Raw genomic sequence first — 14,115 nt, 5'->3', positions numbered from 1 at the left:
ACAGAAAGTTATATACTGCATGTTCTCATTTGTGGAAGCTAAGAAAAGTTCATCTCATAGAAGTAAAAAGTAGAACAGAGGATACTAGAGCCTGGGAAGAAAGGAATAGGGAGAGATTTGTTAAAGGTTACAAAATTATAGCTAGATAGGAAAAATAAGTTCTAGTGTTCTATACCACTGAGGATGACTGTAGTTAACCATAATATACTACATCGTTTCAAACAGCTAGAAGGGTATCGAATGCTCCCAACACAAAGAAATAATAAATGTTTGAGATGATGGGTATGGTAATTACCCTGATCTGATCACCATACATTGCATATATCAAAACATCACTAGGTACCCCATGAATATGTACAATTATTATTTGTCAATTTCAAAAATAAAATTAAAAAAAAAACAAAACGTTTATTTCTCACCATTCTGGAAATTGGAAGTCTGAGATCAGGGTGCCAGCAGGGTGAGGTTCTTGGTGAGGGCCCTCTAAATGGTTTACAGTCATCTTCTTGCTGTGTCTTCACATGTTAGAAAGAGAGCAACCTAGTTCTCTGGCATCTTCTTATAAGGGCACTAATCCCATTCATGAGGGCTCTACCCCCATGACTGAATTACTTCCCAAAGGCCCCACCTCCAAATACCATCGAGTTGGGATTAGGATTTCAACACGAATTTTGGAGGGACATATTCAGTTCATTGCACCAATGTTTTTAGAATAAAATCTAAAATTCTTAGTTAAGTCCTTCTTTCAATTTCCTGCCAAAACTCCTCTTGTCTCAAGACCATCACATGTGCTAGTTCCTGTCTAGAGCTTTTTTCTCCCTATTCTGAGCCTCATTCTTTGGGTCTTGGTTGAAGTATTACTTTCTCAGGGGCCTTACTTGTCTCTGATCTAAATTAGGTCACCTTATTGTTTTTTTCAACGGCATCTATTCTTCTCCTTTGTAACTCTTATTATAGCTTGTAATTGGTGACTTTGTGCCATGTCTGTCTTCCCCACAAGACTAAATTCCTTAAGAGTAGAAACTGTCTCCATTTTGCTCCCTCCTGGAGCCTAGCACAGAAACTGACATGCAGTAAGTACCCAAATATTTGATGAGTAAACCAGAAGAAAGTAGCATGACTGGAGGTAGTTGAGACATGATACAAGCAGCTGGATTTGTATGCTAGTGATGGAAAGGAATACGACATTTATTTTAAAGAAAAAAAATTAAAAGAACTTGATGACAGGTGGTAGGAAGGAGAAAATGCTTGACTAGCTGGACATGCCACTTGACTCAGAGAGGAAGCTGAATATAACTAAATTTTGAAACCTGGGTGACTAATGGTTAGGTTTTGGGAAATATGATACTTATGTTGGTTTTAGACATATTGGTTGGAGACGTCAAGGGGATAGCTAAGGGGAAATGTTCACGAGGTTGCAGGATGGAGATGGAGCTCCGGTAGACCAGGAGTATAAGAGAGAAAGCCAGAGGCAGATGCTCACAGCAGTGGGAACTGAAGCATCTAAGACAATTCGGGTGTTAGCGGAGAGGAAGACAGACCTCACTTTATGTGAGAGTTACACCAAAGGTATGGGCAGAGGGCACATACCCCATGCACTGGAAAGGACTGTGTCACAAAGCCTAGTCCTGTCATTGTACACACGAAGGAACAGAAATCCAGAGAGGTGAAGTGATTCACTCAAGGTCTCACAGCAAGTCCATGACAAAGCACTCCAACTCACTTTTCTGGACTTGTATGGTCCAACTTGCTCTGTATAATAAGAAACCTTCTTAATTTTCAGACATGCCTGCTTTACAGGAGACACTCAGTACCATTCCTCAACAGTCAAGGCAGGTAAACAAAAGGCAGAATTTCATTTCCTTAGTTTATTAAAGATGACAATGAACTGAGGCTGTGCGAGAACTACAGCAAAGTGGAAATCCAGTTCAAAACAAAAGTTGTACACACAAGAAACATCTCTGTTTAGACTCTTGCTCCTTTTATGTTAATTCAACAGAAGTGCTAAAGCTTTGGCAGAGAAAGTCAATAACAGCCTCATTTAAGTGGAATATATTTGCCTTCCACTCTTCTGCTATGTCTTGAATCTTGTCTCTACCTTGGAAGCAAACTGGTTTTTCTCTTTATTTACAGTAAAGAACACTTCCCTCCCATTTCATTTAGAAGGAACTCTCTTCAGTGCATTCAAATTTCCCCACAACAGCAGGAGATTTTCAGATACTGATAAATTACAAAGTGCTTTCAAAACATCCCATCCTCTGCCCTCTCTCCCCCACTCTCTAATAAATAAATAAATGGGTGTTTGGAAAGTGATGACAGTGTAGCATCAGGGTCACTAAAACAGGTACACAATCTAAAGGGATAGGATGGAGGAGGTGAAGAAAAATAAGTGAAAATTGGGAGCTCACAAGGCTGCTGAGTTCAGCTTTAGGAACTGTGTCAGCATTTTTCATCTTTTCATCCTATGCTCATATGAAACAGGCAGGACAAGAGAGTACATCTCTCCTCCAGTGTAGTGACTTGGAGTAAGGAGTGGATTTGTAATTTAAAGCAAAACTGGAAGTAGAGCTCACCATCTTTATAACCCAGGTTTGAATCTGGGGTCTGACCCTTAGTGAGACTTGAGTTTTGTGGGGTCATTCCCAAAGTTCCTTGAAGGACAAGGGAGTTTCTAGTTAGCTCTCAAAAGTGGGCTGGGCCTTGGCTTCTTAGTTTCACCATGAACTGAAGGGAGAACAGCCTCAGGGTCTTCCAGCCTTCAGATCCCAAGTTTAAGGCAGAGGCACCAACACCATAGGCCAACTCCTACATGTTCCCTCTTGCTCTGGTGGAGCCTCAGTTTGGACATCACCTTAATGCCCCTCCTCCTTCCTTGGGAGACTCCTTGTTACCTGCCACTCAGGCACTCGTCAGCTTCCACCAACCATGTGCAACTTTCTGTTCAGCTTCCTGGGGCAGCACCCAGGCCAACTTTTTTCTACTAGCAACCAACTATGGGAAGACAGGTACACAGGAAGAAGTCAATCACAGAAGAAAAATTGTGTGGGATTTAGTTCACAGAGCTGCCAGCTGTTGGAGAACAACCCTGACCAGTGTTTTTCATAAAGGTTAGAAGCTATAGCAACTTAAAAGACCACCACAGACATGTACACCGTCCCATCCAAGAACTCTTCCCCTCAAAATACACATTAAAAAGGTGGTGGGGATGGGGTAATACTAAAATCAATAATATGAAAAAGATGACTGAACATATAAATATCATCAAGCTGGATAAAGAGTTAAGTGCATAATTGGCATAAAGGCTCTTGTTATCCCAAGAACATAAGAACATTCACACACACCCAGAACTGTCAAGTTTTATAACACCACTAATAGCAGGAAGCTTTCCCCCCAACTTTGACAAAAGAAACTAAGGCAAGAGACACTCAGCCACCAAGGAGGGTCCCAGTTCTGTTGCAGGAAGGAAAGACAGAAAGGAGTTGGACCATACTTTTACTCAGAACCATAATCACCATCTAACAGAGGACAGGGTAGGAAGGGACCCACTAAGATGTTGTGTGGGGTTTCTGTCCTCACCTTAGCATGGCATTAGGGACTTGCCTAAGCTCGAAAGATCATACTTTCACCAAAGGACTAGGTTAAAAGGGACCTAGGTTAAAAGAGAAGGCCAATAGCTCCTGTCACTGACTAAATACTCCTTAAGCAACAGAGTCATAGCCTCAATTATGCTTGTGGTATAAGACTACAAATAAGTTCTGTTCTTTGCTTCAAGCACACTAGGGTAGACAAAGAAAGTCAACTGTGAGATCATCTATGCCTAGAATATTTCAAACAGAGAAGTCATGGATGCCTCTCTGAGGTATCTGAGGATTCTAGGATAGCAATGATTCTGTTTTTATGGCCCCCAAAACACTGAAATAAGCTGGAAAGAATGCCCATGATGTAGTCCCATTCTCTGCTGCTTCTCCTCATCAGGGCAGAGTCTGACCCTGTTCCAAAATTAGAAGAGAGAAAACTCCATCCCCCTGTTTTAGCAGCAAAGAAGAGAGTTGGTTAAGAAAGGCCTGGCTCAGAATCTCCAGAAATAAAACAAAATAAAACTGGAAGTGACACTTGAGATACGGCTGAAACCAGATCTGGTCCTAGGAGAGAAGGCCATGTATGTCGGAAGAATTGGGTCTTGCTGTCCATTCCTCTGACAGTGAAAGCTTCACGTAAGAACCTACATGTCAGTTCTGACGGAAATATCTGGTGCTTACAATTTATCTGTCACAACAGGCTGGACCCCATCAACCTATCAAAGGCTGACTACACACAGACATCAGAAAAGGCATAAAAAATAATAATGATGATAATTTAAAAAAAAAAAAAAAAGAGCCCCAAGTGGGGAAAGTCCTTAAAAGCGTGGCTCAGTTCCGCATTATGTATGACCCCAGCCTCTAGGTAGAGGGCTTAATGTGCTTTCTTCAGGTCGTCTCCAGGACGGTGCCTTCCAGGGCCAAGGCTTCAGTGGGTTCCTCCTCATAGTCTGACATGCAGGACTCCAAGCTTTGCTTGGCCAGCAACTCCCGCCGGGCCTGCAGCCGCTCACACCGCGGACAGCTTCCAGACTTGAAGCAAGCTTTATGGTAACATGCTTTACACTCTATTCGGGTTGGGAAGGTGGGAGAGAGAAGAAAACAATTTGTATTATCTCAAGCAGGAAGTAAGTCACCACCACTGCCCCTTCTCACCACCATGGCTCAGTGCTCTGGTGGAGAAACACGGGGAACTGCTTAATCAAACCAAACTCTTGCTAACAGGGTGGCTCATGGGAAATCAATGAGCTTTGTGTTCAGTCTTGTTTGTGCCACTCCTGGCACCAGCCCTCACCTTCGCAGGTCCGGCACTTATGGAGCTCAAAAGGAAAGATAATGTCTTCCTCATTCTGACAGAACTCACAGATGAAGCCCTTGGCTTGGCAGAGCTGGGGAGGAAAGAGACAGGTAGCAAAATGAGAGGTAGCACATCAGGAACTGGCACAGGAGGGTGAACCCCAGGGAGGGAGGAGCAAAATATAAACAAAAATTGAGTGGGCTAAGGGAAGAAGCCTGGGCTGGACTTAGAAACATGAAAGCCAAACTAGGGCCAGGCTGGGCAGTGTTAGACAAAGCTTTAAAGAGGAGACAAGAGCTAGGCACCGCGGTGCACGCCCATAATCCCAGTGACTCAGGAGGCTGAGGCGGGAGGATCACTTGAGCTCAGGAGTTTGAGACTAGCCTGCGCAATACAGCAAGACCCCATCTCTACAAACATAAAAAATTAGGCGTGGTGGTACGCTCCTGTAGTCTCAGCTACTTGGGAGGCTGAGGCAGGACAATCCCATGAGCCCAGAAGTTCATGACCAGCTTGGGCAATAAAGTGAGACCTTGTCAAAAGAAAAAAGCTTACAAAATGCCATCACGTAATTTGTTTCAACAATTTTCAAAAATGCTGAGAGGAAAGTGTGTATAGTTATTATCTTCTTTCAGGGAAGACAAAGTATTTCTTTTGGTCACAGTGATTGAAAATAATAAAGCCAAGACCCAGATTAGAATCTCTCTCCAGATTCCAGGGTTCTCCTCCCACATCATGGCAATTCTTTAGTGAAAGTCTGCTCAGTCCTGCCTGGAACTACCCAGGGGTAACGCCAGCACCAATTCCTCTTCTAATTCTAGGTCCTTTACATCTGGATGATTTAGCTGGAACAGCAACCTTCTTCAGTTTCTCTCACAGTGTTGACCGGCCACGTCAACTTCCTGGAGCTAAAAGGCAAGAACCCTGGGTCCACCCCACTCCCTATTTCCCTAAGGGCTCAGCTGCATGTTAAAGCAAGACTTTCTCACCATGCACCGTTCTACATGGGCAGCCCCTGCCCTGGTGAGCTCAGCAAGCCGGGGCCCCAGCTCCCCCTTCCTGGTTGCAGTCAGGTCATTCAGTGAGTACAGGTGGAGATCTTCTGTCAGGTGGCCTGGGACTGTGTCAAAGGAATCCAGAAGTCTACAGGAAATGAGGGGAAGCGGGCAGGGGAGAGAATGAACATTTTCTGTGGCACATCACAGCAGAAGGTTCCCTATCTGGAAATGCAGGAGAGATAAAGTAACAAGGGCGGGCAAGATTCAGCCAGCCCAAGTGTTCCAGGCCACCTCAGCCTTCCCACACTACCAGGTGTCTGGATGATAGAAGTGACTTATTTATAACCTCCTGCAGAGTGATCCATGCCAACTTGCAAAGAGTGGTGGCCTGCTCTGGATAGAAGAACCACAGATTTCCCCTTCAAGAGAGAAGGATACAGATACAGTTACTGCTGTGGCTTCTCATTTACCATTTACATTTCTGCAAAATCCCTCTACTCTCCTTCACATAACAAGAGCCTGCTGGGACATGTCCCTTTCAGAGACATTTACTCCACCAAAGGACTCTGGCCTCCACACAAGACTTACTCTTTGGCCAGCCGGCATGTCTTGAACATGTTCTTCATGTGATACAGCTGGACCCGCAGCAGCTGAAGAAAAAGTGTGGGTGGGGTGGGGGGGTTGTGGAGAAGAGGAGAGAATCAACTGTTAGAAAGACCGGTGTCTTGAAACCCTGGCGGTATGGAAGTTTTGCACGCAGCAGGCAGATCAGACTGTCCTCTACACCTCTATCTAACTCAACAACCTGCTTCAAAGTGATCTCCATTCTCGGAAGGCCCCTCTGCCAGGTCAGTCTGCACAAATCACAAACATAGCCCGGAGCAGCTGAGAATTCCAGAATTCGAATTTCCCAGTTAATACCCAATTCTCCACTCAGTAATATTTTCAGTGAAGGGAGAAATTCTGCTTTTGCCATTAAGCACTATCTATAGGTTCAGAGTTGCCATTGCCAGGTTTGAGGCTCTGACTAGAAAGATACCAGGGGAATGGGAAGAGATTAAGAAAGTACATAGGGAGAGCATGAACGATGACACAGTTACAGCTCTGAAATCATGATAATGAGAATTGTGGTGAGCTTGGAAAGTCCTGTATGAACAGAGGGACAGGATGAGGAGAGGAGAAAGGTAAGAATCTCTGATGTGGCCTTTTCAAGGGTCTTACTCGGACTTGATTGAGCAGCTTGACCTTCCTATAGAGGGCAGTGTTGATGTCCTGCACATTGAAGAGAGGATCGTTCCAGATCTTAATGAGCAGGTCCTTGGAGAAATTGCTGACATAGTACTTGCTGAAGTCCCACTTGCGTAGAATCCGGCTGGGGATGACCATCTGGGCATTCTCATGGCAGCACTGACAGAAGTACTTGCCCAAGTACTCACAGTACCGTAGCCGCTTGATATAATCTGGAAAAATGGGAAAGCCAAAGGGCCAGATGAGACTTTCCTACCTGTAAGCTGGTAAGGCTACTCCCTCGAAAGGGCAGGGAGGGACGGCCAGTGGCCTCCAGCCACCTCTGGTGGGCTCCCCAAAGCTGACAGAAACCCACATAGTGGGGCCTGTGGTACCTACGTCCCACCCAGGAGGCCACTGGGGAAATAAAACCTGCCAAGACTCAGTCTCCAAGAACCTAGCTGAAACTACCCAACTTTATCCAGTAAACAATCCTGGTAATGTGCTCCCAGAAATAATTTCCTTTTGATTGCCAGTGCTCATTCCTGGTCCTACCCTTCCCCTCCAGGCCCCTTCTTTCCCCTTCCACAATTCTGCCCTGTCACCTCCTCTTACTACCTCTGACAAGCCCTCTGTCCTAGGTGTGGGAGAGGCTAAAGCCCTTGGAGGCAGTATGGTGGTAACAGAAGATACTCACCAGGGTCAGTCCGGATGCCACATCCCGCACAGCGGTAATTCTGCTTGGCCACAGCAATTTTCCTCCTAAGGAAGGGGAAGGAGAGGGGATTGGCAGATAGCAGGTGCATACGGCCTCTGAGGTATAAAGGATGAAGATACAAATGTAGAACTCTTATAAAGTGTGGGAAGGGAGGGTAATTCACCTCTTGTTTTAGTTGGACCAAATGAAGCTATTGGGAGAACTAAATCAAAGTGAAGATTAAGTTAGGATTTAGGTTTAGGCAGTGACTCTCCCTAATAATGAACCACACTTTCTGGACAACTATAAGGGATGAGAAATAGTGAAGGGGAGAGAACAATAGCAGAAAATAGCATCCATCCATCTTAAAAGGAAAAGAAAAACCAGTAAGCTCACAAATCTATTTGGAGGAAGGCAACAGGTGAGGCATGCCAGTGGAAAAAAGGCCTCATTTCCAATTAGCTCTGGGAAGGAAGAGGAGGATTTGGAGTGAGAACTTAAGGATGAAATGGATAATCCTCTTCCTCCGTCTTTAAATGGACAGATTTGTGTGGGAAGTACAGCTGGAGGCAGAGACAACAGGGACAGGAGAAAGCCCTGACAATCCAAAGAGGATGTATTTGTTTTCCAAAGGGCAGAGATGCTGGCTACTCACGTTGGGGCTGGATGAACATTAAAAATTATCTGAGGCCGCGGTGGGGCCCACTCCAAGTTGCCACGAACACGGATACGCAGCTTGTAGATGTCAGCGTGCTGCCCATCATCCGGTGAGATGGGCAATGAATCAGGGATGGGCAGGAGCTACAGAAGAAAAGCACAGAGTGAGCTAACATGCATGGTCCGGAGAAACGCAAATGCTCCATGTTTCTGGCCATGACAGAGCATAGTTAATCAAAGACATTTCAGGAATACCACAGGGTAAGGGTTTTAGGAAACCTTGGCCCTCAAAACCAACCAGGAGGCACCAGGGTATTGGACGTGAGGGCGCTGGGTTCCAAGAAGCAATCAAAGCCAGCATCCCAGGTGGTGGCACCTATTGCTGATGATATCCCTGCACTCATCTCAGGACCCTTGGTATGCCATGTGCTTCATGCCTTAGAAACTCAATTGCAGAGCAAAGAAGAGTCTGCACTATTCACTTTCATAGTGTCTCAAAGGTAGTCACAAAACAAGAGTTGTACCTTTGGGTCTAGTGAGCACTGTCATGTGGAATAAGGACAGTGAAGGAACCTTTATCTCTTGTTTTGACGATTGCTAGGGAAAATCTACGCAAGCACGCAAGCACTCAACACATTTGTAATAAATGGCTTCTATGAGTAAGAAAGGAAACACACAGGCTCATTCTAGACTGGGGACATATGACAAAGGAGACAAGATCAGAAAGGCTCACAGCCTCCTGGGTAGGGAAGAAGAGCTGAAGAGCCTACCTTCTGGGGAGCATCATGCTCTGGGACTAGCCATTCCAGCTCTGAGGCAGCTGGAAGCTGCATCCCCTCAAACTGCTTCAGGAGCCCCATGGCCACTGCCTCAGCAGATGTGGAGTGTAGGAAGCAGTGGGAGCTGGAAAGGAGAGGATCAAGGGAAGCTGAGCATGGGGACATGAAAGGTGGATGGGAGCCTTCCCTTCAGGACCTGATATCTTACACAGTAACTTCTGGGCCGAGAGAATACTTGCAGCACCCCTAGTCTGCTCAGCTGCTTTTCTCGTCATCTTCTCACACATGTGCAGTGACAAATATACTGGTCTCACAGTCCTAAGACTTAGGTTCAAATTCCACTTACTGGTATTACATGGCACAGCTAATTAAGGACTCTGTCACTTCCTTTCTCTGAACCTTAGTTTCTTTAACTGCAAAACGGAGATTATAATGCCTGCTTATAAAATAAAGCGAGTAAAAAAGCTCTGTGGACTGTAAAGAGCTATTTTTCCTCCTAAATGAGCTACTATTTCCCCTACTTGGGTCTACAATGTAGAACCTGTTCAATTTGATTTCATAACAAAAATCACAATCACTGCTCTCTTTTCTGGAGCTCTCGTTATGAACAGAGTCAGCCAAGAAGGAAAAATTCACATTTTGAGCTTTGTCTCCATGAGAGTTCATCCTGTTTGGACCAAAGATCTTCTGCTCTCTCCCCTTGGGCTTACCACTATCAGGCCGGCCTGTCACTTTAACCTTGCCTCTTTGTGAATTTAGATGGCTTTTCCCATGACTGTTCCTACCAACATGCAAAGAACTGGGCTTGTCTCTTCATATATCCCAAAGTTTTATTAAAAAAAAAAAAGTACTCACAAGGACTGAGAAGAAATGAAGGATTTGCTGCTTGAGGCTGTGCTCCTTCTGATGTCAGCATCTAAACGGAAACCAGAGATGAGGGGAGCAGGAATGGAAAGGGAGGGGGTAAGGGATAATGAAACCATCACAAGGCATTTTGTAAGCTAAGCACTCAGGGTAGCAGGTAGGTGCTACATTCTATGCAGGATAAGGAGCAGGTGAAGCACTAAACACAACTTATAATTTAGCTCTATTCAAGTCAAAACCAGAATGAATTAGTGACATTATGCATAGCATTGAAAAGGTCAAAGTGTTACAAATCCAGGTGGAAACACAAACCCAGACTTGGTCTAAAACAGTGAGTGAGAAAAGGAATCATCCTAAGGCACACAGGGACAAAACCTCTAGCAAGCAGAAATATAAAATGAATGATTCAAATTTCTCCCTCATTCTCTAAATCTCAAGCTTTCTTAAATGGCAAGCTCACAGAGGCCATAACTCTATGTGGCTCTTTTTTATATATATACATAATGATTAGTACTTAACACATAACTTGTGTCATAGGGGTTACTCATTAAATGTATGTGGAAGCTGGGTGCTATGGCACATGACTGTACTCCCAGCCATTTAGGAGGCTGAGGCAGAAGGATCATTTGAGCCCAGGAGTTTGAGGCTATAGTATGCTATGATTGCACATGTGACTAGCCACTGCATTCCAGACTGGGTAACACAGAGAGATCCCATCTTTAATTTCTAAAATTAACATGCCCCTCCACTTTTGACAGAGGGGAATGTGAAATGCAGCAGTCATGTTCAAGAAAGGAAGACAGAGCCTATCTAAGTCATGAAAACAAGACTATTCTGATAAATACCATCTCTTCCTTTGATGCCCAGTGAAAAGATCTTTATTTCCTAATTAAGCCTACAGTGATCAATCTACTGTGTCTGAGCACTCAATAGAGCACTAAGCTTATATGACATCACTCTGCATTTGGCCATGGGTAGCTCAATTGTTCCTCAAATGTTTCCCCTGTATATAGATTTTTTGTATGTCCAACTAGATTATAAAATCTCCTTGTGAGGAAATGAGATTGTTTCTAATTCTTCTTTTGGCTCTAAAATACTTAACACAGGGCTCTGTATACAAGCATATGCTCAAATAATATTGCTGATAAACTAATGTCTTCAAAGCTATATACGTGAATAAGATAACAGGATTGAAATCTGTACTTTCACATGCTCTCTAAGCACAGAAAAACAGGACAATACATTTTTGCTAGCAATTAACAAAGTCTATTTTATTTAACAACAAAGATGTTCATATATAATCATATTTTCTGTCTGAACTTGCATCACCAAAATCCAGATCCCAATTCACTGCTAGCTATCTATTTCCATCTAAGTGGTGCTATTAAAGAAAAGAAAAAATGTGTAGGAAACAGTAGACTAGACCGTCGTAGACCATTTGGTTTGCGGATAACACTTAACACTGCCGTGGATTGTACACAAGTACTGCCTTGTCCTAGTAACTCTCACAGTGCTTTGTACATAATAGGTTTATAGAAAATAGTTCCTAAATAAATGATTTATCGGCTAAAAGCAATTAAAAGCTTTTGCAAATTTCATCCTGTTTAGGAATAATAGAAAGGAAAGAAATGAGAAAACCTTAGCCAGATAGCCCTGAATAAAGAGCTAACCGATTCTGTTACTTTAGCACCAGGTTATTAAAGAAAATAGTACACACTAGAGAGAAGAGAGAGGGTGATAATTCATGGTTGCTAAGGAACCTCTGTATTTATAAAACTATTTAAAAGTTCTTTACCTTCATAGAGAGGAAGTCTTTTTTTCTTTGAGAGAAAAAAAAAATCATTCCCTTGTTTTTAGAAAATATATTTATCACATTTGCTCCTTTTTTTTTTTCTACCAGAGGTACAACAAGGTCCAAGGTATGTGCAGGAGTTCCTAGCTAATCATGAATCCTTCCAAGAGTGCAGAGGACCACATGGCTTTGGAGGTAAAACTCTTACCTCCAGGGGTGGATGGGGAGAGGTAGCACTTGATTTCAAAGGGGACATGATGCTTGACACTGTCCAAGTACCATAGAGCTCTATGGATAGTGGGCCTGTACTATATCTTGCTGACTCTCTAGTCAGTTCAAGCAGATGACTAAGTTGACATGGTGGGAACACTAGTTAAGGATCTGAGTGAAAGCAGACCAGGGTCTAAGACAGATAGATAATTTAGGAGAAAAGAGAGAGGAGGAAGCTATTCAGTTGGATGGATTAAATGTACCCCAAGTGAGAGCACTTCAGAAGGAGTCCAAGAAACTAACCCTTCAAGTGGAATTAAACATAATTATGAAACTTTTTATTGATTTTTTGTACAAAAACTAATATATTTTTTCAAAAGATCTGATTTCAAGCACTTTTAATGCTTTAGATAGGATAAGGCTATTATTACTGACTGAAAAAAGTTAAAAAATATAAAAACAAACAACAACAAAAACAATGACATATTATAAGGAGAAGAATTTGCTGCATGTTCAGACACTGGTATTGGGTGATCAGGAAAGAAGTAGTTAAAACCTTGGTACCTTAGCAAAATATGCAAATGTTTAAATAAAATAAGTGAGGCACAGGAAGAGTCAGCCTCAGACTTTACTGACCAGTTTGATGTTGCTTCCCATCCTGTTTTCCTTCTAGCAGGTAAGGTCAAATCCAATACATCTGGGAATCCAACTCTAATGAATTTTCTGTAATCGCTAACTCAAGAGGAAACACTTTAAAGCAGAGAACCACAATTATTCTTGTTTTAAAAAGAGAAAAAAATTGATTAAAAAGGCAGGGGGAGGCCAGGCAGGGTGGCTCACGCCTGTAATCCTAGCTCTCTGGGAGGCCGAGGCGGGCGGATTGTTTGAGCTCAGGAGTTCGAAACCAGCCTGAGCAAGAGCGAGACCCCATCTCTACTAAAATTAGAAAGAAATTAATTGGACAACTAAAAATATATAGAAAAAATTAGCTGGGCATGGTGGCGCATGCCTGTAGTCCCAGCTACTCGGGAGGTTGGGGCAGGAGGATTGCTTGAGCCCAGGAGTTTGAGGTTGCTGTGAGCTAGGCTGACGCCACGGCACTCTAGCCCAGGCAACACAGTGAGACTCTGTCTCAAAAAAAAAAAAAAAAAAAAAAAAAAAGCAGGAGGAGGCGGAGAAGCAACTGATTACCTTGAATTGGATATAATTTTAAAACTTGTCAGAAATTACAGTTCATGAACTTTTGTCTTTATATATTATGCCAGCTATCAATTTATTTCTTTTCAGCTCCAAATCTGCCCTTATTTTTGCTTGCTCTGCTATAATGGAGCTGGATCCATAAATGGTTCTTTTGGCAGCTGGCCCGACGTTAAGCTCTGTCAGTAGAGGGCACTGGAGGGATGCTGGTTCTGGTGTGCTCCTCTAGGCTGACTCCTGTAGTGCATGTGAATTTCCCTGGGGAAGCATGCCTTGGGCAGCTTTGCAGCAGAGTGCCAGGAGTGGTACCTCTTATAAACAGCTCTCCTTGGTACTCCCTGGGGCAGCTTCCTGGGAGAGCTTTACAGTGAGTGCCATAGGCCTAGCACCTCCACATGAACTATTTTCCCCAGTACTCCTTGAGTCCCGAGGCCCAACATCTCCCTGGGGGCAGCCTCTCCCAGCACTCTAGAGAACAGTTTCCTAGCAAGAGTTGTTGGCATGGCATCTCCTCATGGATAGTGTCCCCTGGTACTACCTTGGGGCAGCTCTGTGCTTCAGAGAACTTCTCCACCATCCAGTAAGCCAGGAGGTCTGGATCTCAGCCTTGGGGATGTGGCCCTCTTACATATTTGTTCCTTCCCCAGATGCACTATCTCTTATCTGCTCTCCTGTATTCTTTAGAGTTCCCTTTACTTCTCATGAGCCAATCTCCCATTACATCAATCTCTCATTATAGCTAATAATTCTTTATACTAAACTTTCCCTATTCAAATGGTTTCTGTCTCCTGATTGGACTTGACTAGATACACATATGCA

At 43.6% G+C, this 14,115-nt stretch overlaps 1 protein-coding gene across 4 annotated transcripts in view; it reads right to left on the bottom strand.

The window, feature by feature from the left end:
• Window positions 1–4,163: 4,163 nt before the first annotated feature.
• Window positions 4,164–14,115, bottom strand: part of KIAA0226 (KIAA0226 ortholog) — a 39,920-nt gene continuing 29,968 nt past the window's right edge. For all 4 annotated transcript variants that reach the window (XM_012641248.1, XM_012641262.1, XM_012641241.1 and 1 more), the window contains 9 exons: window positions 10,089–10,149; window positions 9,225–9,357; window positions 8,453–8,598; window positions 7,798–7,862; window positions 7,095–7,333; window positions 6,462–6,523; window positions 5,865–6,018; window positions 4,873–4,966; window positions 4,164–4,645 (listed from right to left, as the gene is read on the bottom strand). In XM_012641248.1, the coding sequence (XP_012496702.1) occupies window positions 4,467–4,645; window positions 4,873–4,966; window positions 5,865–6,018; window positions 6,462–6,523; window positions 7,095–7,333; window positions 7,798–7,862; window positions 8,453–8,598; window positions 9,225–9,357; window positions 10,089–10,149 (1,133 nt within the window). In that variant the 3' untranslated portion in view covers window positions 4,164–4,466. The remainder of the gene's footprint in view (window positions 4,646–4,872; window positions 4,967–5,864; window positions 6,019–6,461; window positions 6,524–7,094; window positions 7,334–7,797; window positions 7,863–8,452; window positions 8,599–9,224; window positions 9,358–10,088; window positions 10,150–14,115) is intronic.

Source organism: Propithecus coquereli, unplaced genomic scaffold, assembly GCF_000956105.1.
Source record: "Propithecus coquereli isolate 6110/MARCELLA unplaced genomic scaffold, Pcoq_1.0 Scaffold10, whole genome shotgun sequence".
In the NCBI taxonomy this organism is placed as follows: domain Eukaryota; kingdom Metazoa; phylum Chordata; class Mammalia; order Primates; family Indriidae; genus Propithecus; species Propithecus coquereli.
The sequence above is the reverse complement of the archived record's forward strand: the minus strand, read 5'-3'. Positions and strand labels throughout refer to the sequence as shown.